Raw genomic sequence first — 26,706 nt, 5'->3', positions numbered from 1 at the left:
TAGCATAGATATTCCTTTGAGACTCAACTGACGGCAGCGTGTTAATTGGAAATATTTCCCAACCCAATGCCACTCGAAACTTGGTCTAAATAATTTTATGATTTGCTCAATTAAATGCTCCTTTCGGCCCTTTATCAAAGCAATTTAATTTTATTAGTCACAAATTTCTATGTTGGCTATAAGCCAGTCCGTTGACGAGTTGTCACAAATTAATTAGCTATACAAATAAGTCCTTAGATAAAAACGTATTTGCTTTGGTGATTAAAGTGGATTTCCTGCGTAAATGTGGGAAAAAAGCAAGCGTTAAACAAATGTACAAAGCAATAAATTTTATTAACTGAATGTAATAAAATGACAATCAAATAGCTAAAAATCATTTTTTTATTAACGTGTATGTGTATTTAATTTGAATTAAATTTCAAACAAATCTATAACAAATAGTAAAAGTTTATCCACCCTTTTTGTTTTTTGCCTTGATGATGAATAAAAGGGTTTCCCACCTGCATTTAAAGCAAATTTCTATGAATGAACACCATTTCTACCTTTTTACCCATCGACTTAATGGAAAGGAAGGGCAAACTTTTCACCAGCCTGAACTGAACTACTTAAAATATTACAATTTTCATTCAGATTCCATTCGGAAGTCGGAGCTCGGACATCGGGGCGCACTTTTCGCCTATCGCAGACGAATATGAAATATTAATAGTCCGGCGAGTTCAGGCCATGGTCATGACTCAAAGTTTGCCGCGTTGGCGTTGCGGCATGGGAAATGCAAATTTCACCGTCGAGCGGCCAGACTCTATCACTTTAATGCCTTTCACTGCGATTTGGCCCGTCTGGCGACGACGACCCACTCTCCTGCTATTTTTTCCGCTTTAATATCTTTTTTTTTTTAACCGGTGAATGCAACACGTGCGCCATAAATCATCTCGGATGCTCGGAATATAGTGGGTGGTTGGCTCTAAGCGCCCGTAGCGAACCAATTTCAAAAATCAAATCAAAAATAGTTTGCAAACTTCCAAGTGCTTTAACTCGCGGCAAACAATGCAACAAATTGCAGTCAGCGCAGGAGGAACTTTGTAATTGTCTTGCGGAGACACGTGGGCGCCATTGCCACGACCATGTCACCTTTATGACGCTGTTGCTCCACCTCCTCTTCCTCCTCCCGCCGCTCCCTCTTTGGGCTTTTGGCCACAATAGACAGCCATGAGCGAAGTGAGTGCAATTGTGGTCGGTTGGTGTCTTTGGGCCCTTACGATGCGTTGGCATTGTCTGAACGCATTGCTGGAATACTTTGGCATTGCAAGAAAGTCTGCTGTCCGCCGTTCCAAGGAGGCTTGTATGTGAAGGAAGGTCTTAATTTATGAATTTCGGAAATTATAGGAAAATTCAAATCGGTATATAAAGGAAATACCATGCTATTCACTATAACCTTCGTGATATGTAATTTATTCACATTATTCAGAAGCACCTACAATCGAATAGCTTTATTTTGAGAAGTAACTATACTTATGATTAATAAGCACTGCACTTTAATGCAATTATTTGCTGCAGGTGCCCCACATAGGCCATTGAATAACCCTGATACCCTCACTCAGTTCCCCTTAGTTAAGTTCAGCTCAACTCAACCGAACTCAACTCAATTCCCTGATGGACACAAGTTTTTCTCCACCGTCGAAATTTAATTGAATGAAAACTTTTTGTCTGTCTATGGGGTCGGTTTCCCCGCCAGCTTAACCCCTGTGTGCCGGCTGTTAATTTGCTTTGAATGAAGTCGAACATGTGTGCCACGCCCCCCTCTGCCAACGCCCCCTCTACCTGTACCTGGCGTAAGCGTACTGCATATGTGAATGTGAATAGTTCGCTGGCATATCGCCGTGCGTCGCTGCCATTTGTGGGTGCAAATGTCACGTCGACTTGGCCTGCTAGTCGTTTCCGTTGTAGTTGGAACTGTCGTTTTGTTTGCCGCTCAGCTACGTGCTGTCGGTGGTTCAAGGGGGTGGTGTTCAGTGGGTAGTTCATGGGGTGGTTCAGTGGGTGGCTAGGTGGGTGGGCGGCAGAGCGTGTGCCGTTGACAGGGAGACTGTGTCAAAGGGCCTGACTGCGGCTCCGTCTGATGCTTGATTATGGTGTTAACCCCTGCGTGAACTTGCACCAGGTGTGACCCCCTATCCTCTAATTCTGTATTCCCCACCTCTATTCCCATTCAAATGTCAGCATTTCAATTGGCTTTCGCACAACCCCTGGCCAAAACAGTTTTCATGCTTGTTAGGGAATTTGTATAATGCATAAAGTGTCGCCGCCAACTTTGCGTATACGTAATGTGCAATGTGGCAAACTCCGTAGACCGTGCCGTGATGATGAGCAATTAGCAAACAATGCCAGCATTTTCATTTTTACTCAAAAGCAAACAGAGTCCAGTAAGTGAGTGTATAAATGACAGACAGACAGATAGTTAAAACGGGAGTAAAATAGTAGACAGCGAATAGGAGTCACTTCCACTTGGGAATAAATATGCCATTTGTGAGCAATACACAGAGAAAGGAATAAGTTGAATATCTACATATAAATATATAACTAATTTTAGATGCTAACGAAAGCAACAGCTTATTCCGAAATTAGATTTCAGCATTTAATTACTTTTCTAATAGTTTTTAAATTTAACGAACTTTACTCTTTTTGTTGTGATGCAAGTGAGTTAACTAATGAAACTTGGCTGAAAAAGTGCTGGCCTTTGCAATCGCCCGAACGGGCAGCTCATAATTAAAAGTCAACTGTTTTATGGCATGACGGGATTCCAGAATCGGAGTACTCACCAGTGGGTAAAACGCTGACAGGACTCGTAGTGACATGCGGCGACCCATCCGCTGGCAGTGATAATTTGGCAGAGGACTCGCTGCTGTCAAATATTTGGTGTCCTGGCAGAACATCTTCATAATGCAAACTATCCGGTTTTATGAACGGCGAAGCTGCCTCGCCGGAAGTTGTAAAGTTATGCTCATCATCAATGTCAGCCGCAAACAGCGTTGCCTCCTGCTGATCCGTTGATGTTGCTGCTGTTGCCGGTGATGTTGCTGCTGCTGATGCTGCTGTGGCTGCTGTTGCTGTTGCTGCTGCAGCATTTCGCTTGCGATTGTAGTATTCGTAGTTTGTTTTCGTTGCTGCAGCACTGGCATCGCTGTCATCAGTTGTCGCCGCTGTCGCAGTCGTGGCTATGATTTTATCCTCGACCATAAATTGCACTTTTTTGCGTGAACCCGGCGTGATTGCTGCTCCGGCTGCCGCTGTTGTCGCTGCGATGGAGCCATTGGGTGTAGGTGTTGATGTGGCCATGGGCGTGCTGGAGGGAGTGGGCGTGGCAGCTGTCCCCGTCGGCGTCGGTATATAGAACTGTGACTTGCCCGCGGGCGTTACCAATCCAGAATTGTCAACCGGAGGAAGTGACAAAGGAGACATTCCCACTCCAGGCAATTCGAGAGTCGTGGGGCGCTTCAATATGGACTTGATGGCTGGCGAAGTGGGCGTTACAGTGAGCACTGTATAAGCTGAATCATTGTCCTTCTCTATTTTCTCCACTTTGGCTGGAGTCACAGCCTTGGGCTTTACTGCTGTTGTTGCTGCAGTTACTGCAGCTGCAGGAGGTGATGTTGCTGCTGCGCCTGCTGCTGCGGGCATTTCCGCTGGCTCATCCGCTTTTTTATTGCGTGGCGGTCGTCGTGGTCCATTAGACGCCGTCGACTCTGCTCCAGAAACCATAATAATTCGCTCATAGCTGTCACCTGGATCAGAGCTGTCGCCGGACTTATCGCCCAGGCTAATACGCTGGCCAGCTATGGCCGCCACATTGCCGCTGTAGAACTTGCTAGTGCCCTTGTTCTTCCGCTCGCCCAGCTCGTCGTCGTTCAGCTGGGCATCGGCCACATCAAAGTGGTCGTTGGGCTTCCTTAGGTTGCTCTGGAGCTTGCCGTTTTCGCTTGAGATCAGGTCATAGGGATTGACATGGCAGCGGAGTATGGATCGCCGGCTGTTAGCCCTCGAGGCTAGGCCGCTGCTCTGCAGCAGGGATTCATTATCCTCCATGAGCCAACAGTCCGTGGGATCGGGAACTGCTGTTGGCACTGCCACCGCTGGAGATTTCTGTATGGGGGCCGGTGGGGGAGGTGCTCTGGTGCGAGTGCGACCCCTCGGCTGATTTGCCACCGTTTCACTGCGACTACGTGACTTGCTGTCCGCTTCCTTGGAGCTTGGCTCTGGGGACAGGAGTCGCGTGCGTCGCATCAGGTCGTAGGGATCCTTCTGCGGATCCAGAATGGAGGGACGTGATTTTTTCGCCGCACTCACCACACGCATGGTGGCCGCCATGGGGCGTCGCGAGCTGCTCGAACCGCTGACAGCCGGCAGACGCACTGTGCCGCCCGTGCCACCAATGGTGGCCAGTGGCAGTCGCGACCCCTTGCACTTCTTGCACACACTCGCCTTCTTCACGTCACGTTTCGTGCCATTCAGATACTCAGCACAGGAGCAGATCACCACGGCCAGAGCTGTGGTTCCCGGCACTCCCTCAGTCGCTGCGAAAATGGCAGCAGCATGTGGATGATACCCGTAGGATGGGCGGGCCGGGATACCACGAACAGTGCCGTAGATCCACGGCTCCGCGTACTTCATCGAACGTGAGAGGGCGCTGGGCAGGAACTCGGCGGCAGGAACCGGCGGCAGTTGGTAGGCGGTCAACATCTGGTGATGGCCATGGTGGGCCATGTGTTGCTGCTGCTGTTGTTGCTGCTGCTGCTGTTGGAGCTGCTGCTGGTGCTGCTGCAGTTGCTGGTGTTGCTGCTGCATGTGCAGCTGCAGCTGCTGCATGGCCTGCATGCCGCTGACGGCGGCTAGAGAAGCGTTCTTGTCCACGCTGTCACCGCTGCCGAGCGTTTTGAGCCGCTGACTCCACGATTTCTTTGACTTGTCGTACATGAGCTGTAGAGAAAAACAAAAATAATTAATACATAATACCAACAGCTTACAAATAGTAATTAAACAATAAAATATAAATAAGTCTGCTGCGTCAAAAAATATTTATAAATAAAATGCTCTTATCATGTTAAGAATTAATTATAAGTCATGCCGTGCGATAATGATTAATGGGTTATTAGGTATGAAAAACATATAAGCATTAAGATGAGATTCAGTTGATAAGCATTTTTAAACTGCATTTTATATCACAATGTCGGGACGAACCTTTTTGTCCGTGTTGCTAGTGCGCTCATAATACCCAATTTAAATTAATGGCTCCGATGCACTCTGTCCTTTGTTGCTCATCAGCTGAAAACCGCCTGCTGCCTGGAATGAAAGAGATAAAAAGTGAAAAAAATTATTAAAGCGCAACGCGTCCAGCGGGAAATCCGTTTAGAAAAGTTTTATTATTGAAAAAGTTTAAAATGCGATTATGTGCAGGCAGGGGGAAAAGAGTCAGGTTTCATCTAATGTTTGTGTTTTGCTTTTGAGTTTGCTAATGAAAAGAGGTCCTAAAAAATCGCCCAGGATTAGGCGGAAAATTGATCCGCAAAAAAGGTATTCCTTGTTTACCTTAATTAATTTCGCCCAAAGTGATTAAATATTTTCAGCTGTGCCTTTTGCAGCTCCAATCGCATCCATGCTCGAAACTCAATTTGCCCCACACAAGTCCCTAGCAATTTCTCACAATTCTTCAGCTTCAGCTCATTCCCACTCCTTGGCTGCCAAATCAAATAAACCAGTCAAAAGAATATAAACCGCATTCAAGGCTCTGCCACTTTTCTTCTTGATTTTTTTCTGGTTTTTGGGAAAGTTCTTTTCAGGCTGCTTTCACTGAAGAGTGTAGATTGGCCGAAACGAAAGAGAGAGAGAGAGTGAGTTGGTAGCACCTACACACTGGCTGAAAGGCGAACAACTTTGTTTCCATTTCGCCGGCAGTGAATTTTTGTCATCATCGTGACCACTTTTCACAATCAGTGGGACCAGAATCTTTGCCAGCTTTCATGTTGCTTGCCTGCTGCGATTGCTGCGCTTTCTGCTGCCAGTTTCGTGATGTTGCTGCATCTTGCCGCATCCTGCAACTGGATATTAATCAAAATGCGGGCCAAAACTCCCACGCGAGAGGTGTTGGTTGGCCCAGTTCGGACCTGGCCATCTAGTTGACGCCTGTGGAACCGGGCTTAGTCTTGGCCAGACTTTCTTATTGTTGTTCTGTTGCTGATTTTAGTTTTTTTTTCTTTTTTTCATTTCTTATTTCGGTTACTTGGCCTGCAAACACGTCCGCGTGCCCCGTTGAAAAATGTTTATAAATGTTGACAATTTTTCCGGCAACCACTCGTGATAAATCTAATTTTTCTCTGGCCCTGGCCCGGCTAGCGCCTTCAACTTTCAGTTAGTTGCATTGTTGTCACCAGCAGTTGTTGTTCGTGTTGGCCGTGTTGCCTGTTCTGTTGTGACTGTTGCTCTCTTGCAGTTTTGATTACATGGCTGCCCTTGTGTAGGTGTGAAATAAAATTAAAAACGTGTCATTTTTTGCTTTATCGCCTGACGCGGTGGCGCCCAAGTCCACTGAGTAAAGTATGAACAGAGCATGACCCCTGACCCCGCCTGCAACAAAGTAACGATGTAGCAACATGAACGGGAACAACAGCAACATGGACAGGCTGTGGGTGAAGTTTAAGCCACTTTTGTGGGTTTTGGCGGTTTAACTGATGGTTTGAGGTTGGGGATTGAAATGGTAAATATGAGATGAGTTTGACTTTCAGCATATTATCTTTCTTTGCAGGGAAATAACATATTTAAGCATATTAAAAAAGACCTATTTAAAACAAAAATTAAAGCGACTTTCATTATTTCATCTCTTTTAAAGATTATCTTCTTCTTTGTTCTATTGATTCCTCACCCATTCGATTGTTTTTCGAAAGTCTTTCACCTTTGTCGGCGACTCTCCTACCTGGCGCATTCATTCATTTTTCACTTGGCATAATCAGCAATCAGAGGGAGGAATTTGCATTTAAGCGGATTTAAGCTGTAATTAAGCACTTTGATTGTCCCTAGCTGGCTGACTGGCTTTGGCTCTAATCCGTTTCCTTTCCAGCTTCATAATTTTTCACGCTCAATTGGCCACGACTGTTGGGAGAATCGTTTCGTCCACGTTTTTTTACCCGCCGCATTTGCGCCAAATGCAATTTGTCATTATAAATTTACGTCAGTTTAGGCAAAGGCAAAGGATCGAGGAGGGGCAGGCGGAGCAGGGGCATCCAGGACGACAGACGCAGCCAAGTTGCACAAAAGTTTGCTTCCGAGTGGGTGGAATGAGGTACGAACTCTTGGCGAAAAAGGAACTACTGCATTTTTCAATATATTTCCAAGTTGACTCCCATTCTCTCCGCACAAAGTTTTCCCCGTTCTTTTCCTTTTCGATTTTGTTATTGTCTTGGCCCGTTTGGTAGTTAGGTGTCGGATTCGCCCACTTGGGTGGCAAACTTGGCCATGCCGCAGATTGATGGTCATATGAAAAAGTAGTTAACGCCCAATCGAAACTGCAGCCGAAGTCGAAGCCAAAGTCGGGCTAATTAAGTGACTGAGGGTTAAAGTTTAATATAAATTCCAGTAATCATTTGCCCATTTGCAGCTGCACGAACATTTAAAATGCAATTACGGTGCAGATGCGCAGCACCAGAGACACAAAGGCGAAATAAAGGAGCTCAGCTGAGCTCGACGAATCCACCGGAGGGTTCCATTGATGTGGGCATATGCTGCCCGTTGGATTGGGATCATGCCATAAGCGGATTAGCGGACATTGGACACTGGACACGGGACGCCAGACTGCTGGACAGTCAGCAAACTCCGGTTTCTCAGGTAACTGGCAGACACATCAAGCATACGCTCCGTTGTGCAGCACTAAATTAACAATTTCATTTAGCTGTTTGCCAGCAACTTAATTTATTCAAGTGATGACGTTCCCGGCGCCACCGTTTGCAGTCAGCTCGAAAAATTGGCCAAGAAAGTGGTCGAGGGAGGTGGAGCGGCGGTGCTGTCATGGTGGAAATGTGCAGCAGAACCAGACGACGACGACATAATCACCGCTTTGGAGCGCCAAATTTACGCGTTGCAAACGCTCAGCTAAGCTCGGCTCAGGCTAAGTAACATAAAATAAAAGAGGTGGAGTGGTCTGGCCCTAGAAAGGAATCAGGAAGCGTAGAGGGTGCAGGCTAGAAGGGCACTGAGAAAAATAACTAGGCTTATTAAAATATTAATAGTAATCATTCGTTTCCATTTATGGAGATTGCTTCAATGGTAGTTAGATTTTTGATAAATGATAAATTTAAATGTTATATGTATATTATCATATTTTTGGGGTGCTGATTTTTTCTGAGTGCACTGCCAGCAGCATATTCGCTTGGCAAGCGTTGTAGTGGAAGCAGCAGCTTCATCCTGCCCAGGAGATGGCGGCATCAGGAACAGGAGCTCCAGCATCAGCTGCCTTAAGTCCTCTCCGAAGGCGACGTGTGCAACTTTGGAGCTGCTTCCTGCTCCTGCTCCTGCTCCTGTGCCTGCTCCTCGCCCGCTTTTGTTGCAGCTGCCACAGGCGGTTGCCAAAAGAAGCAGACGGATGCGAAGCCCAGAAGGAGATGAAGATGAAGTGGCTGACGGCAGATGGAAGACGGCTGACTGGCAGCGTCTGAGTCGGCACTCTATTTATATTGAATTAAATTTATTGAAAAACCTAATGAGGTATCTTTCCTGCCATCAGTTGCAGCCTCGTTTCGGTTTCGGTCACAGTGCAGCGCCAAAATAGTCGGCAGATTTATGCTTAGACAAATTAATTTATGCAGCAGACAGTTAAGTAAATTACGACAGGCATAAATTGCAAAGCCGAAATGGGAACGGCAACTTTCGGGGCATTAAAGTAATTTACTAAAATGTACACATGCTCTTGCGGGGGAAGATGACGACAACAAACTAATTGAATTTGCTACTTAGTGAAATGTGAAATGTTAACAACTTTTGTGGTACATTTGCTTGTAGACCGTAGGCTGTTTGCCGGCAGCCAGGCGGTGTGGGCCAACTTTTGCCAGCCAACTTTCTTGGCCTTAAAGTGCAGTGGCAGCCATTAAATTTGCGCAATTAACCAGACGCAAGCGGAGACTGTGTGTCTGGCTGGGCCGGAGTTGCTCAACTTTGCTAAACTAATTAAAATGCATATTCTGCTGCAACTTGCACAGCAACATAAATGCGAAAACTTTCGCTCGGTCGCCAAGTAACAGGCAACAATGCAACATGCCAGTGCAAATGGGATAGGTAAACAAATGGCTGGCAGCCTAACTCGTCCAGGATTCACTATCCTCCATCCTTCGTCCTCCATCCGCATGCAACGGCTGCAGAAGGACGACACGTTGATGACAGTTTTGTCCAGGGCCCCTGCAATTTGTATAACATGCTGGGCAGTTCCTGCCAACTCCTCGCCAGCACCACACTCCCGCTAAAGCATTTTGCTAAAGCAAAACTTTTTGTAAACTCATTAGGGCAGTTGGCCAAGCAGGCAGCCAAGCGACTGCGCTAACCAAACGGGTCAAAGCCGAGCCCAACTAGCCCACCAGCACCACCACTGAAGGCAATTTTTTGAAAGAAAACAGCCATCTAGTGACAGCAAAGTACACCGCCAGAAAATGGGTTTGGCTTTTATAAAAATGCATTGAAAAAGTATAAATAAAAACTATATTTTGATAATATCTTTTCTTCGGTGTAACAAATGAGCCCGACCAGTGGAAAAAACGTGGGATAGGGACAGTTGTTGTTTTGTTGCTGGGGCAGAACAAGGACTAGGAACAGGACGTGGACCTGGACCAGGAGCAGGACCCTCACAGGACACCGGGATAAACAAAAGGCAAGAACCGGGCCAAGATAAACAGGCAACTTCTTATGCAGGCACGGCTTACTGTCGCTTTTCATGCGGCTAAACATGCCCGACGGTGCAGTTGAAATTTTATTTATTGCATTAACTCGAGACCAGGGCGTTTCGTTTCCTTGGCGAGCGGGCCGGAAAAGTGGGCGGGGCTCACACCCGTGGGCAGCTCGTAATAAACATAATGAAAATGATGCACATAATGAAGCGCACTAATCGACTGCTGTCGCTTTAAGTACTTATGCCTCACAAGATGGCAATTGATTTAAATTTTGGACGGGATATTGCTGCAATTAAACATGTGACGTATAAAACATATTTTATAGAAATTAACATATGGGCAAGTGCGCCTTTTGCCGCCAAATTGATTGTGTGGAAAATTTAATGTGCATGCGACATTTTTCATAGCGTACTTTGGAGTGTTTGCAAATTGCATCGCCCACAGACTGCATAATTGCGAGCATATGTAAAACAACACCCCGTGTGTGAGTGTGTGTACTTTAATTGTTAACACTCACATTCACTTTGGGCTGAGGTTTCTGTTTGAACATCGCGACTCATTTCAATAATAAAATTGACTTGCTGGCCGCATTATGTGCGCCATTTATTTATTACGGGCTAGCGGGGGTCGGTAGCCATTTATTAATATTATTTGAGCGAAAATAATGATGTTGGTGTTCGGTTAAGTGTAAAGCACTTTGTGAATATTATTTTCCAATTAAAAAATGCTGCCCCAAAAAGTACCCAATCATTCATTGCATATTTGCGTGCCCTGTTAAAAGCGCCTTTGCCAATCGATAATGGCATTCGAGTTTAATGCACCCGAAGGGCTCATAAATTCCAAAAGACTTGCGGTCAAGAGATAAGGCCCAAAAGCTCAAATGATTTGTCTTGACACGTGTCAAGATGTTGCACAGAGAACTCAATTAGTGGCTGCCACAAATTGGCCTCACTTGATAGTCACATTGAGGTTGCTTCTGTCCACATCCATGTCGTTGTCTAAACTTGAGTAGGTGGCAACAGCTGTTTGGACAATTAGGTTATTGCCAAAAATATTGGTTACAACTGGCGTCCAACTACAGGACCTCGAAAGGTCAAAATATTATGGCAGCCTCTTTTAAAGTCATAATTTAAAGTGAATGCATTGATATAAAAGCTTTGATTACTAACAGCGTGGCAGTTTATTTCATTACATTTTAATCAAATTATTGTGCTATTCTTAATTATCTTCACTGTGCTCACATACGTCATTAAATTAATTAATCAATAATGTTATTAGTACAGACAAAATACACACTAATTATAATCACTGCTTATTGACATGATTTTGGGCCATACAATTTTATAAATTTATGCATCCATTCACTTAAGCAAATGACATTCTCTTGAATAATTTACACATCTTTTAGAGATTTCCAAAAACGTAAGAGGTATTTGAGATATTTTTTGTACTATGCTTCAACCATAGCGGTAAAATATTATTGCCTCCGACGATCCTGTGTATATTAATCACTATCACAATTCCGTACTCTCCATCTTGGGATTGGCATTCTTGATGCCCAAGCTTCTTAACTTGCGAAGCCGCTGAATCTGGCGACGAAGTTTATGCCGGAAAACGATCTGATGGTTAACAGTCTTCAACTCGTCGACGCTGCAGCCTTTCAAATTCTTAACCGTTTTGGCCAGCAGAGTGTCGGTGATAAAGTACTTGGCCTTGGACAACCTCATGTACTCCACATTCTTCTGAGAAAGTTGCTGGCGGTACAGATACAAGTGATATCCCACATTGGGCGTCCCATTTGGCTGCTGCTGATAGCGATGTTGTTGCTCTTGTTGGCCCGCATTTGTTGCAGACTTGCTGTCGCATTCGTTGATGAGTTTCTGGTAACGCGGCATTTTATAATCGATAAGTATTTGTAAAACACAAAGTCCGGCGAGGATCCTTAGCAAGTTGATAGCTCTACGTTGCTGCTTCTGTTGCAGATTCTTTAGGTGGTATCAGCAATATTAGTTGCAGTTGCGAGTACAGATATCCGATGTTGCTTGTCCAACGTTTTCAGAGCGTTTGATGTCCTTTCAACAATCACACTAGTTTTTATACATCCCAGCTAGCCACATCCTGCTGCCTGTGTTTACCTGTGTATATTCGGAGTCCCGACTTTTTTGAAACCCTTGACCATCGACAAAAAGTTACCTGCGCTTTACCTGCCCTTTTGACTTATGCCCCTTTCGGCTGGCGTAATAAAAAACAATTCATTCTTAATCTGCTGCCCGTCGTAAAGTTTTAGTATTTTGCAAACACTTTCATTCTTAATCCGTTTCACTAATCCGCCCTCGCGGCCGCCCGGGCAATTTACAACAAAAAATATATCTCAACTGGCGCGTATAAAAAGATTAAGTGACATTACACAACGTATTTTCCCAAGCAGCTGAAATTCGCAAGCCGCTGCCGGATGAGCATGCATTTTCCTGCCGCGGAAAAGGGTGAATTGCAGCGAAGGATGCAAAGGATAACTGCTGAACAGGATTAGCCACCGGAGACAGCTGCGACGCCTTTAAGAATTTATTAATGATCTCTAAGAAATGGATGACGCCTAGGCAATTGATATGCATAATGACAGCCATAACTGAGAAAAATTGCTCACTTACTTTTCTAAAACGTCGTACAAATTGAATTTTAATTCTACTCTTAATAGAAATACTTCTCTATATCTTCAATCAATTCCAATCTTTGGTAAACGCATTAAACTATTTAAAAAGTTTACAGTCGGCGGGACACGGTGCAAAAGGTGGTATCACATTTTGCATTATTTGTGTTGAGAGAATGACTTTGGAATTTCAAAATCGCCGAGTTCAAGTTTCATAACTGCATTGTCAGTGCAAAGTGCAGTCAGGGGAAAATGGAACGGAAAAATGTCGCCATTTTTTATAAATTCACATTTCTTGCCTTTGCATAAATCAGCATGTCAAAATCCTGATCAAATAACACAAAGTTCAACCTACTTTTCCGCTCTAAAATAAATACGTGGCAACAAAAATAAAAGTAATCTGTTGAGACAGCTAAGGAGTGAGGTGGAAAAAATCGAGGGCGGGGAATGAAAGTGATAGACCTCTGGCAGAATTATGGCAAACTTTAGCCTCTTTCCTATTTTTTTTCTTAAAATGTAACGAGACGAAACGAAACTTTTCAAAGTTGAATGTTGAAATAAGCAATTTTCGCGTTCAACTATAGAACATATATACATAGGGCAAGTGCCAGACTAGACAAGAAGGGCTGTTGGAAAAAAATAAAAAAAGATTGAAAAGTAATTGCATTCAAGAGCTTGTAGTTAAAAATTTATGGCCATAGTGCCCAAGAATCTAGGGAAAAGCGCACAGCGAATGAAAAAATGAAGCTGATGCTAGTGTTTTTGCTATTGCTGTTGCTTTTGCTTTGCTGCTGGGAAATATTGAAAATGTAATTCCAACTGTTGTCTGCCCTCCGTTGGTAATTGCAAAGACCGGCAGCTCGAACGGCGGTATTACCAACGGAACAGCAAAAGCAGCAGTTCGAAATAAAAGTAAGTTAAATTGAAAATGAAATGCAATCAGCCTGAGCTCTTTGGCGCACTTCCTTGGACCCCAGATACTGTATCTACGCTTGTACTTCTATCTTTATCCGCTGGATGCATCTCCATTTCGCAGCTGCATTATTAACGCTAGGTGTGAACATTTTAGCCGTGTAATTGACACAGAAACATCCACTGTTTTTTTCTTAGAATATATCTCTTGGAACAGCAACATGCAAAAAAATTTGCAAATTATTATTTTGAAAAATGAACACAATGGACGAAATAATTTTTTCTGTTTCAGATGGTCCCTGCATTTCTGGCTTTTATTTAGAATTTTAAAGTCAAAAACATATGTTATCATATCCTTAGGAACCATTTAAATTCCGGCATAGCTTTGCGCTCTTTTTTTGCAGTGCGGCTTGCAGGCAATTTTTGCCCAATTTATGATGAGCAAACACTCAATGCCCACTTTCTGGCCTCGTTTAATGGCTTATTTTCCAGGGATATTTGTACAAATTTTCCTCTCCATCTGGGTGCACATACCCCATGCACAAGTGCGCTCCTTGAAGCACCGGGTTTTGGCCAAGTCGTAGGCTTAGCAGAGTGCACAATGAAATTGAAACATATTAAGTTGAGCTTGTGGTCCGAAGAGCGACACAGGCAGGTATTGCCGATGAGTTTGCCTAAAGGCAAATTGAATTGAATGTAGAAGTGCTTAATGATTTACCCAACTTGGCAGGATTTAACCCAGATATATGGTGTCACAACATTGGGAGACACAAATGCAGCACTCCCGACACTTATCGCCCAATCAAAATGTCATAAATCAACTGACGGGGTTGCGCGTTTGATTTGACAGCGAGTGAAGTGCCAGCTAAGCGTTAATTTGCAGGTCTCTACTACACTGGTATTCGGTATTCGGTTTTCGGTATAAATCACATCAAATGACAATTAAAGCGCCATTCAAAGTCAAATGCTACATTCGCATGCAGGGCACATGCGAAAAATGCAGCTGGCGAATGGTGCGGATTAAAAATGGGAACGCGAACTGGGGTTTGTGGTGGCAATTAATTAAGGCAAACCTCAGCGACATCGCTCAAAAGTATGCAACACACGAACCGCAAAGGCAATGAAATATTGCAATCACTAAAAGAATGAAAAGCCACCGAGAAGGAAAACGGGTAGGAAAAGGGCCAGGCCAGGCACTTGGTTAGTCGCAAAATCCGGAGACGCTTGCAGCCTTCGGTTTCCCATCTCCAACTGTGACTTCTTCTCTTCTCAGTCGTCGTCTCGGTTGGCTGGCTGACGCCCGCTTGCCAAAATTAGTTTCTGTGTCAAAAGTTTGAAATGAGCAAGCTCCTCTGGGCCTCCGGTACACGGGAGAAAATGGGTGCATTTTTTGTTAATCTAAATAATATGTACACTGCTTAACTTTATATGCAATTGATCATTTAAAAGCATTATCTATTTGATGTTTATATAATAATTAATATTATTTTTCCGCTTTCATTAGTAGCTTTTAATTTAGCTACAACAATTAGTACGCTATAATCCCAAATATGGATAAAACACAAAGAACAGAATATATTTTCAGGAAATGTCCAGTTTCTTTGCGTGCCAGCATCACCCAGTAAAAAGTAACCGACGGAAGCCAAAGGAAAAACTACTTGGCAAAGGGTGAGAGGACAAAGTTTGCGCTGCGCTGATGTAGTTAAGAATTGGCAGCAAATGCTGCTTAATTTCAAAAGAAACTTTACGTATTTGTCATGCGGCGCACATTCATTGCGGTGTTCATTTGAGCGCTTATTCAGGCAGTGCCAAAATAAAAAAGCAAAAATAAAAAACTAAAGAAAATCCCTGGCCAAAACCCCAAGCCCGCAGACGTTGACAAACGTTGCCTTGGTCGCTCGACAAGACGATGATGATGATGACCGATGCTTCTGCATCGTACACTCGTTTAATAATTCATCAGAATCAGAATCATAATCAGAATCGTGCTCGAAGAAGTGCCAATACCAGAAGTGTGGGTCGGCGGAATATTCGCGTTAATTTGCGGTCGCCGAGTAGCAAATGCGGTCACCATCTTCGCACTCTTCCAAAAGGCACTTGTGCGCCTCATTTCCTGTGGCCGAATGCCATTTGACTTGCAGTTTCCGTTTCCGTTTCAATGACGCTTTGATTGGCCTTGCGGTATCCGCTCCTCCCCCTCTCCAATCCACTCCACTCCCCTCTCACCCACAAGCTGCTCGACTATCAAGCGATAATTATTTGTGTGGGAAATGAGTTTAGTTTCTTCGCTGACCGCATCGCAAACTTTCGAGGTTGCCACGCACTTTAGATGCGCGTTTAGTTTGGTCAAGAGTAGTGGAGTACTTTTGGCCACGGTTAATTAGTGTTAAAGAAATTCCCTATTGCTTTGGAGCTATCGATAATAACTGCTTTTAGATTTATATCCGTGTTTCCGTGTTCATTATTCTGATATTTTTTGCATAATAGCGGCATATTCCTTTGCATAAGAATGGCATTAGTTTTCCATTGTAAATATAAAGCCATTTCATTTTTAGTGCTTAATAAGCAGCACTGATAACTTCAAAGTGATTCAGTGTTGAAGAAATTTCCTAATCCTTGGAGTTATCGATAATATCCTCTTTATAATTTTACTTAGATACGGTCACTTTAACTCAGAACGTGTTCGTGACATTACAAAAGTTTTCGAGAAGCAGATCTAATTTGTGTTAAAAAAAATGGACAACGAATTGGTGCTGGAATTGGAAATCGATGATATGAAGGACCTATTGATACCAAATGATTCTGACCAAGAGGATGCAATTGCTGGAACTATTCCGCTCGCAGGTATATATATATATTTACAAGGCACACATGGAAAAAAAGAGCACCATGACAAGCACTTTTTTGCTTTAAGAATTAGCATTTATTTTACCCCTCTTTTATTTAAAAAGAGCAGACAGGGCACAACCTATATTAAATATTTGCTTACTTTCGTTGTAGATGATTTGAAGAAAAATGCAATGGATTGTAATACGCCCGACAAGCCATTAGAATCTGAGTCGGATTTAACCGATGACGTTGCCATGGTAACCAGCGACTCTAAGAAGCAAAAGAAAAAGAAGCGTGCCCAAAAGGCCACTAGTCGCCTTGTTCGCCCGTTGACCATGGACGTGACCTCCAAGGATGCCCTTCTGATTTTGTACGAGTTAAAGGGCGTGACAATCGACTCCATGCTAATGAAACGAGACCACGAGGGGAAGATTTTGGCTCACATTGTTGTTAACTCAAAGAAATACGAGTCAGAGGGCTCTTCAGTAAACGCAGCAAGGAATGCAGCTTGCGAGAAGGCTCTGCGGGAAATCCTAACCTCCAAAATGAAAGCTCTGTCGGCCGAGCCAGAAAAGAATTCGGGAAGCGATGGGGATGATATACTCGAAAAGATGGCCTCCTATGCCGTTTACAAACTTTCTGAGGAATGGAAGACCGATGCTATTGATGTCGCAGCCCTGTTTAATGACGTAAAGAAGAAGCTGGCGACTGTCGTCCAGCCAAAGACGTCGTCGACAGACAGGCAGTTGCCCCAAAAATGGAAGAATATGCACCCTTGCATGGTTCTGGTCTATATGCGCCCCCAGATCATCTTCAAATATTTAGGTTGCTCTGATAACGGTAAAATTTTCTCCATGGGCGTATCCGTGGACAATTGCGAGTTTAGTGCTTCTGGGCTATCCAAAAAAGGAGCACGCTCCAAACTAGCCGCAATAGTTTGTAACAAACTGTTTGGAACCGACTATCCAGAAATATAAGCGAAAATATCACATGTATCTGAGCTCCGCCATTGTTAGCACAATAAACTATACGAAATACTATCTCATGTTCAATCAACCAGTAGAACGCGTAATAAAATGATTTGAGAACATTATAAAAAATCATCTTTTACTATGTAAAATCTGTTTGAATAGTTTTTCCCACAATGCAGGAAGTATTTAATCCCAAAAGTTAACTTGTTCAAAGCTAACTAAAAGCAAACAACAAAACTCACTAGAGGACCGTCAAAATAGTTCGCCGATCTATTGAACCACCAATTCGCCTCTCGACGGGAAGGAGTAAATAAATATTTGGACTGTAAATCCAAATCTGTTTGAGTGCGGCACACAAAGTGGCCAAAATAAACGAAAGCGTCTCTCAAAAGAGCAAATACAATAAAACTGATTAAATTTGACTCGACCAGCCATGCAAATACGTGCAGAATATTGAGATATTCGCACCTTATCTCACCTGTTCAATCTCGGTGTCTTGGCCGCTTTTCAATGGTTTTTCTCTTGCTGTTGCTGTTGCCTTATTTTTTTTTTTTTATCTGGAAGTAAACATAAATATATTGTTATCTTATTAGTGCGCTGAGTGCTTTCCAGTCTGTATGTGTGTATGGGGGGATTCATGTGATAATTGCATTTTTCGGCATCGAAAGCGGCATCGCAATTGCACAATTGCAATCTTTACGTTTAATTTAGCCGCTGAAAGTTGCGCACAATTAAGCAGCGATGCAAGGCCTGAATTTATTTAATTTCATTTCGCTTCTATTTGTATTCGTGGCTGAATTTGCATGGGCCGCTCGGCAGATAAACAAACACGCTCCGTGCCAATCGCATCGGATGGGGAAATTCCGGACTACACACATAAACCGCTGGAAGGGGGTGGAAAACTTCATTATCATAGTAGACTGTAGTATTTGGGTGCAAGTGCGGGTGCGTGGGCGCTGATTTCTTTTGGCCATAAACATTTCCGGGCCGAGGTGGGATGCAGTCGTGTGTGAAAATGATTTTAAAATTGGCGCTGAATTGTGCAAATGCAAAGACAATCAAAAGGCAATGGGCGTTGATGATAATGGCGGAAAACAAAGCAAACGCAATGCGAGCAAAGGGGGAGGCGTTTGGTAAAGTGAAATTTTGACAGCTTTTAATTGTGCACCGATGCGAGCAATGTTGCCGAATATATACATATATATATATGTACATACATATAAAGCATAAACGTTCACATATTTAACTGAATTTGGCCCTTTTCCACCGGCACGCAATTATCAAAACGCATCACGCGTCATGGCCAGGCCCAAAATGATAAGCTGCTGGCGGTGAAAGGGAAAAGGGGGCCGGTGTTGGGTGTTGGCAAGGGGCGTGGCTGCAGGTGGCCAACTGTCAGCTTAACGCCTCAACGAGCAAAGTGAAGGCAAAATTGCATTTGCCTTGGAGGCCGCCGCAATTAACGCGGCATCATTTCTATCCAACTTGATGATATTTCAACTTGACTTGGATTGGTCGCAGCTTAACCCTAGATGGTTCTTTCTCCTTCAAAGGGTGCAAGCCTGTGACTTTATGAAATCATAAATTGAATAATAATAATAAAAATTTGTTGAAAATTCCAATAAATCATGTTGATTGTATAATGTATAATAATATATTTTATATATATATTTTCTCATATTACTCTGCCTCTTTTTAGCATTTATAGGGTTAAATGCGGCTTGGCTCAAGACCTGAGTTTACGACTGTTCCGTGCGAATCATCATTAATAGACCAAAGTGAGAGTTTTCTAGCGCTGCTGACGCTCCTTGCCTAATGGCAAAACGGCAAAGATGGCAAGATGGCTAAATAAGTGCGCACTTTAGGCCGAGAAACCGGCGAGGAGCAGTCATCATCAGTTGTGGAAATGGAAATGGCTGGGCCCAAGGCCTCACAGCTATTTATAACGTTTTCACTCTCGCTAAAGCACACACAAATGCACACACATGCATTAATTAAAAACTGTTGAGCTTTTGGCTGGCGTATCGGGGGCATTATGCAAATGCGCCGCACTGTACCACATCCTCTGCCTTTCAATTGCACTGCACACGTTTAACGAAGCATAAATCTCTCTGATAAGCTACAATCAAACGCAATCAAACTAAATTCAATTTAATGCGAAAAGTTGGGGGCCTAGGAACCAGGAACTATAGACTAAAGAGCGCCGATCCAAGCCAGAAATCTGGCTGCAAGTCGAGTGAATTCAGCTGGAAGGAAGCAGCCGGATCAGCCAGCCGGTGACTAAATACAATTTACAAGCTCCATCTCGGGCTCAATCTCCATCCCAATCTCAGGCTTCCTTTCGCTCCGAAGTGGCCAAATATTGGCCGAAATTGATTAGATACGCCAGGTGAAGTCGAAACTGTAGCCGGATGTAAGAAGCGGATTAAATGGAGGGAATAATCGCAAATTATAATCCCTGCCTCTTGAAGTTTGGATAGTTTTAAAGTATATAATTTAAGTCTTATTTAAATTAACTTTTTTGTTTAATATATATTTATAGTTTTTGAAGCATATTGAAGGGCAGCAAACGTATCTTGCTACCCAACAAACGTTCCCAAAAGTCGCGTGAATCCGAATTTTGGCTTCGCTTAGAGCCATTCAAGGTTGCTGCATAATCGTGTCCTTTCAGCGCGGCTTATAAATATTTATAGACACGTCAAGACCCCATGCATGTTGGGCTACCTTATGGAGTATTTCTGTTTTCCCCGTTCGGTTTCTGTTTTTTAGGAGCCGCGAAGTGAGCTCCAGCGAGTGGGAGATGCGTGGAAAGCGAGCGAACTGCGATGCGGAAACTGCAACGACGCTTGTTGCAGTTCAACTGAAACCCTCCGATTTTCCCTCAAAGACCCAGCGATTTCCTCCCCCACTTTGCTGGCAATTCAAGCGTTGCGAAAACGTTTCGGCCCCGGCAGCTTTTTGCCCTCTGTCTAGTCTACGAGTATCTCCAGCGCCCCTTCGGTGCACTCTTGGCCCATTTTCCCGGTCCCTGCCCCCTTCCCGATTTCATTGGCATCGAAGGCTCGTCGACAGGCAGCGACCGCAGAACTGAGCCCCTGATATGCACTTGGAAAAATAACTGTTGGATATAAAACCAAAAGATAAATTCTTAAACGAATCATACTGTATATAATAATACTAAGTTTCGAAATCACATTGTACTGTGTTTGCTTGCCATCAATTATAGTGTTTTCTAGGCGTTTTTTAAACAACATTTTTTAGTTAAAATATCTTGTTTATAATTTTTCCCAGTGCCTTGGATTTTTAAGCTGCCTGCTGGATGCCTTTCGCCTTTGCCATTGCCTTCGCCGAATCTCTGTTTGACTGTGTGTGTTTGAGTGAGTGTTTGCTTAACATTGTTTGATATTTGGTTCAGCGGTTGTGTGCGCTTTTCCGTCCCGCTTTTCCCCCGGTTTTTCCCACATTTCCACCGATTTTTTACCCCCATCTTCTCCGGCGGCTTCTTGGCTTCTGTTCATTTCTTGACTTGGATGTTTATCTTCAATGATTTGCGATTTTCCGGCAATTTACGCAAAAATATGTGACGAAATTTCGCCACTCCTGCCCCTTGTGTCTACTGAACTGCAACAGTTTCGTGCTTTTTTTTATTTCATTTTAAAATATCTATCTTTCCGGGCGACCCCCTCTTACAATCTTTATGCGTTGCGCGCGTGATATCAGAGTCCCAAAAATTTGCTGAGGAAATTAGCGTGCAAAAATGTTGATGGCAAATATTTACTATTACGGTGGGTGGAGGGGGGTTGTGAGAAGGAAGGGAACAACACAACTCCCACGCTATACCATTTGCTTAACGAATTTTGTAGATTGTCTCCGGCATTTGGCTGCAGTTAATTGAATTCGAAAGGTGAAAGGAAAACAGTCGGGGACGGATTGAAGCTGGGTCTTGGGATTGGCATTGGATGGAATCGAATCGTATCGGATCGGTTGGGATGAGATCAGAGAGGATGGAAGTCGGCGATAACAATGAAATACTTCGTTGGCTGATTTATCGACTTGGAACAGCCATCGATTGTCGGCCAAAAAGGGCCGAGTTTTTGATTAGCCAACAGTAAAGTGTTCAATTTTTTAATGCGGAACAGGAAAGGTGAGTGTAAATTATATTGCAAGGGACTCAATTGTATTTCGGGGTGAATCACATAAAATATATTTCACTTAAAGTCGAAGACAAATGAATTGAACGAATTTTATTGCTTCCTCAATTTACCTTTCGGTTTCTTTCCAGTTTATTTGCCAGCAACAATATTTGCCTTTTTAGTCACAGTCGGGAATGCTTGGCAAATATACACAATAATTGAACAAATAAAATGTTAATTTAATGCCTTTGGGATAAGCCTACAGCAGCCTCATCATCATCATTATAATCATCTTTATACCAGAGATAATCGCCGCCATTGTCGGCAGTGTAACGATCATGTGCTGATTTGATAATTAAAAGCAAACACTAAGCGACATCGTGACAACACAAGTAAACGTGCACAAATACTAAACGCACCATAAAACTCTCGCAAAAAAAGGAAAACAAAGGAGAGCGATTTACTTAAATGCCTGGCAGGACTGGCTGCCTCGAAGGAAGGAGCCCCTGCTGACCAATATTGCCAGAGTTTACTGCTTCTTCTCCCACTATCCGGCACTTGGCGAAATAGTTGTTAAACGAGCTAGCAAAGATTGGGTTACAACTGAGTATGGTCTAGAAGTTGTAGAAATTTAAAGCAAAAGATACAAAATTGAGATTCGCTTAATAAAGTTCATTAACCTTTAAATTACAGAATATATATACAATAAATATACAGATACAGCCTGATTTCCCTTACCTAAATCATTCAGCTTTTATCTGAATTAAAGTGTATTTCTTATATGCACGTATTTTTTAGAGTATAGCCAATTTCTTATTTTCCAGAACTTTTCAGTTCTTCAGGTAGCAATGTTCTACACCTCGTTTTTCCCAAGTGTAGTTAATCTCCCCCACGTTACTCCACTAACTCCAACCAGCCACTATATCTGTCTAGTGGGTAAGAGTGGCAGTCAGGGACTGTCTCAGTGTCTAACTGTGGCAGCGATAACAACTTTCGTGCGTGGCCAAAAGACTGGGAGGCGGGGGTGAGTGACAGATATATATGTTGAAGGGGGTATAGCAGAGCAGACTTGGCCCACCCCCCTGCTCCCCACGAGACTTCCAGGAATGGAACACGTTTCATTTCGTGGCGACAAGGTTTTTGCTCCGTTGATGAACTCGCTCCTCCGCTCGGCTCCCCCGCAGCTCCCCTCCGCATCATCACCTCTCTGCCGCCGGCGGCCAACGCATTTTTCATTAACACGCCGGCGAAAAGTAGTTGATCCGCTTTTGGCCGTTACACTTACATCTGTGTATATGCGATACATCTTATGGTATCTGTATCTGACAAGCGCAAACCCAAAAACCAGACCTTGTGCCACTTTACGATGTGTGTAAGCCGGAGAATATACGATATACCTATAGATGTATCTTTATGTAGATATATATTGAGGCAACTGGCAAATTGATTAACGCTAATCGACGCCATTTTCGTGCAAGTAGCGGTCACTGAGCGTCACCTGAGCTGGCTTAAATGTTGTATTTATATATTTTTGTTTTCTTTTTATTTTTGGTAACAACTTTTTCGTTCATTGGCTTGAAAAAAAGCTGGATTATTTCGTTGGCCTCAGGGGGGGTGAAACGCAGAGAGATTTCGGGGAGCGGTCGAGCAACTGTAAATTGCAGCGGCGACAACTCACAAAAATCTCGTTTGCCTAATAGCCGAGTTCAAGTTGAACGGCTCAATTTCTCAATCTATCAGTCGGCGTCGAATCAGCGTCATCGTCGATTTTTTAATTAAGAGTCACATAAATTGAAAAATACCCGAATTGACAGACATTTCAACAACAGTAACAATGCAGCCGGTCCAAAAATAGCTGGCTAACTCCGTGGGGAACCCTCATAAAGTACTGCAACTTACGGTCCACAGAAAACTCGTTTGTAATCCAAAAAGAACGAATATCTTTTCGAAAAATGCCAAGCAATCTGTGTAATTAATCAAATGATCTTGGCCTTCGTTTAAATATTCCAGATATTCCCGTTCGTCGTTTATTTAGAATCTAACTGGGATGATCTATGTCGCGTACTTTGGTAGCCCAAATCCCACATAAAGGCAGAATAAATCTCTCATTCCCCACTTAAATTCACATAAATGTTTTTCGGCTACCGAAACACTTAAAGTCGCTCATCCCAAAGTGAGAACATTTAAAAGGCCGAATCGCCCGAAAGAAAATATAGTATAAAATGAGGCAAAGTTCATGAACTCAAGAAGGCGATGAATTTTTCACACAGCCATGGCAACGGCGTCAATTACACGGCAATGGATGGAGATGAAAACGGGCAGATGGAGCTTGAGTTGGAGCTGTAGTTGGAGCTGAAGATGGAGGTGGAGGTGGAGGTGGAGCTGGAGATGCGAGATGGCCACGGCTACTTAGGAGAACCAGCGAGAACCAGGGGGCAGCTTAACTTTTAACCGCACAGAAGTCGACATCGATGCGCCACGGCCACTTGAGTTGGTTACGGCCAAGCCGCACCGAGCCAAGTAATTAAAACGAGTCGAGAAAAATCAGCCCAAAAAGAAAATGGGAATGGGCTGGGAATCGGTGAGGGAAAATGGGAACGGGAGTGGGAATGGGAATGGGAAATGCTGCGCCACGTAACTGAAACTTCAGAGTCAAAGCGGCGCTCGGACATTGCTCATTTCGTCGTTTCGTAATTAATTAGTCTTAAAAGTTAAATAGCCCAAATGATTTTGGACAGGCTACAAAGGCGCTGGCTAATAGAAAACGTTGCCAGGAATGTGGCGGGAAGCGAGTGGGTCCGTGCGGCAGCGGAAAAGAACGAAGATCCAGCTGAGAATTTTCAGTCCAGTTCGGTGGGGTTCGGTTTAGTTCAGCAAATGAAGATAAGATACGTCTTTGACAGGGGCGCGACAGCAGGGGGGATGGGGCAATGACAGGGCAGTGCATATTTGTGTAAATTTAGTTTTATACACAGAGAGAAACGGGTAGAGAAAACCAAGTACAACTAACAATAAGCTCGCAAATCTTTGAACATTTTTTAAAAGGTTTTAAATAAACTTAATCCTTGGCTATTGATTTCCAAAGACAAAGAAAATATATTTCACATTCCGATTTATCTATAATGGGCTGTTTTCAATCTGAGAGTATGTAAGTCATAAGGTAATGACATATTCTTCCCAGTGCACGTAGGGATTGTGGCCATAGGAAAGCCAGTTGGATGCTGTCAGTTTGTGTACGCATTGAATTGCAGGAAGAATTTATCTAACGCCGGCAGCAAATGCTGGAAATGCTGGGAACGAAATGGTGAGCTGGCGAGCGTGTGTTCGAGTATCTGGCGGATACGTGTGAATGCTGCAGCTCCGCCCGTTTCTGCCATATTGATTGAGACAGAATTTATTGGCCAAGCTAGTGCCCTGGCTTCGGCTTTGGTCCGCCTGTATGAAGTGAGTGTGAGTGTGTGCCTGCGTTGTGACTTTTTGACATTAAAAACTTGTGCGTTGTTGTTGTTGACTTGGCATGGACATAAAGTGCTGGCTTTAAGCAATTGCATATAGTACCTATATATGGTCTATGACGATTTTGTATTTGTATATTCAAGTGCTGGTTTGGCTCGTTAGCAGAGCGCCTCCAATGCGCCCTCTGCCGCTTTTGGTATATTTAAATATTTTGTTGCAACGTTCTCGGGCTGCCACACAAATTGGTAAAAATCAACTCACAAAATGCCACCACCACCCTCAATGGCATATCAATTTCATTTGGCTTTTCATACCCGATATTTCCCATATATTTGCCAATTTATTTTACACTTTTGCCGGCTGCTGCTGTGGAAATTGCCATCCGCTTTAAGTGCTACTCAGAAAATTGCTAGCTGGCTAGGTGACCACACAGAATTTAAATATAACTAAAAAACCACAAAAAAGTTTTGGTCAGTGCAGTGAGACAAGTGGAAAGCCGAATGAAACTCCAAGTGTGGATACCACTTATGATGGCCCACAGCTATTAATTTGTATTCCCAACTAAAAATCGAAAATAGCTCAAAGTTAAAGTTCGGACCAGAATCTTTATGGCTTTATGCTGGCCGACGAATGATTATGCAACCGCTGGCCAATACTCTCGGATTGGCAACACTCAAACCCAACTGGGCCAAGTGCTCGGGAAAAGTGGCAGGGGCATTGGCATCTCTTGACCGCCACATGCAAATTGCAACTGATTCAAGATTCAAGTGCTCCACCAGCAGGAGCGTTGCTGCACAGAAAAAAAAATGCTAAAAAATCGAATTATTTCGGGGCTACTGCCGAAATAACTGCAGCCCTAAAATCTATTTTTAAGGTGCATTTTAAATTAATTTATTCGGATCTAAAAGGCTTCCTTGGCACTGCATATTCTAGGCTCTTTCAGGAAAGGAAACTCATATTGGTCCCATAATTTTCTCATTTTTCTGGGTGCATAAGAAAATATCTAGCAGAGAACATTGGCCCGAGATCACATTCAATATTTCCGTTCCTCCGAATGGAGCCCCCTCAAGCTGTTGCTGGACTGCATAATTTATGGCCCAGTCTAGACCAAAGTGACAGGCAAGGCAACCGCCCTATGCCAATCCCTAATTGTTCACAAACCCAGCGCACACTCACACATTTTTTGATGAAGGGAATTTTGAGCATTTCATATTTTCTTTTGCTCTGCCACATAAATTTGCCAGCTGAATAATATTTTCGTTTGGGGCCTGGCGTGTTCGTAAATATTTGGCCAAGACAAATTGCAGTAAACAATTTGCAACAATTTCATGCGGTTGCGGCCAGAAAGTCCTTTGGACCACCCAGAGCAGCAATTACAGCTCATAAGTTGGTGATTTTCTTGGCCCAAACGCACACACACACACACACCCACAAGCACGCACTTGACCCAGGCAGGCAGGAGCAGATGCAAAGTTTATGATAAAATTATCAACTTAATTGCTGGCCAGGGAGATCACCTAATTGGGCGCCATATGAAAATACTCTAATACCATGGTATGCTGCAACATCGGCCAATAGCCGGACTCAAATCGACTCTGTTAGCAAAGTTTTGAACTGGTTTTTGTTGCCTTCGCCGGCCAGCGAAAGCAAAAGTTGTTGTCTGCCATTGCATATTTGCATTTGACGACGTCTCCTGGCCAAATGCTTTCAAATTGGGTTAACGACACTTTGGCCAAGGCGAACAAAAAAGTGCAACTACAAACTAAAAGCTTAAAACAGCACTTTCCACGGCAAGTGTCGCCGCTGCATGGAAAGTGAAACTGAACTGCAACACAGTTGTT

General features: G+C 43.5%; 3 protein-coding genes and 1 pseudogene across 4 annotated transcripts in view; 2 read left to right on the top strand and 2 right to left on the bottom strand.

Annotated features, from left to right (window-relative positions):
* LOC6736820 overlaps positions 1-26,706 on the bottom strand; it is a 104,996-nt gene that overhangs the window by 27,979 nt on the left and 50,311 nt on the right. Inside the window, exons 4-6 of one of the 2 annotated variants that reach the window (XM_039294322.2) lie at positions 17,755-17,833; positions 5,233-5,334; positions 2,817-4,971 (exon numbers count right to left, since the gene is read on the bottom strand). In XM_039294322.2, coding sequence (XP_039150256.1) covers positions 2,817-4,968 — 2,152 coding nt within the window. In that variant the 5' untranslated portion in view covers positions 4,969-4,971; positions 5,233-5,334; positions 17,755-17,833. The remainder of the gene's footprint in view (positions 1-2,816; positions 4,972-5,232; positions 5,335-17,754; positions 17,834-26,706) is intronic. The other variant, XM_016170885.3, reaches the window with a different exon arrangement.
* On the bottom strand, positions 10,674-12,266 carry LOC27206281. The gene has a single exon (XM_016170883.3). The coding sequence runs from the start codon at positions 11,810-11,812 to the stop codon at positions 11,432-11,434; it is 381 nt and encodes a 126-aa protein (XP_016030475.1). The 5' UTR covers positions 11,813-12,266; the 3' UTR covers positions 10,674-11,431.
* LOC6736817 lies at positions 16,115-17,403 on the top strand. The gene is made up of 2 exons (XM_002083637.3): positions 16,115-16,320; positions 16,477-17,403. Exons 1-2 carry the CDS (start codon positions 16,212-16,214, stop codon positions 17,280-17,282), a joined length of 915 nt encoding a protein of 304 aa, XP_002083673.1. The 5' UTR covers positions 16,115-16,211; the 3' UTR covers positions 17,283-17,403.
* On the top strand, positions 23,588-24,045 carry LOC120284840 (annotated as a pseudogene).

The sequence above is a fragment of the Drosophila simulans genome, chromosome 3L (genome assembly GCF_016746395.2).
Source record: "Drosophila simulans strain w501 chromosome 3L, Prin_Dsim_3.1, whole genome shotgun sequence".
Lineage (NCBI taxonomy): Eukaryota > Metazoa > Arthropoda > Insecta > Diptera > Drosophilidae > Drosophila > Drosophila simulans.
Note: the sequence above shows the minus strand (reverse complement) of the source record. Positions and strands in the feature narration are given on the sequence as shown.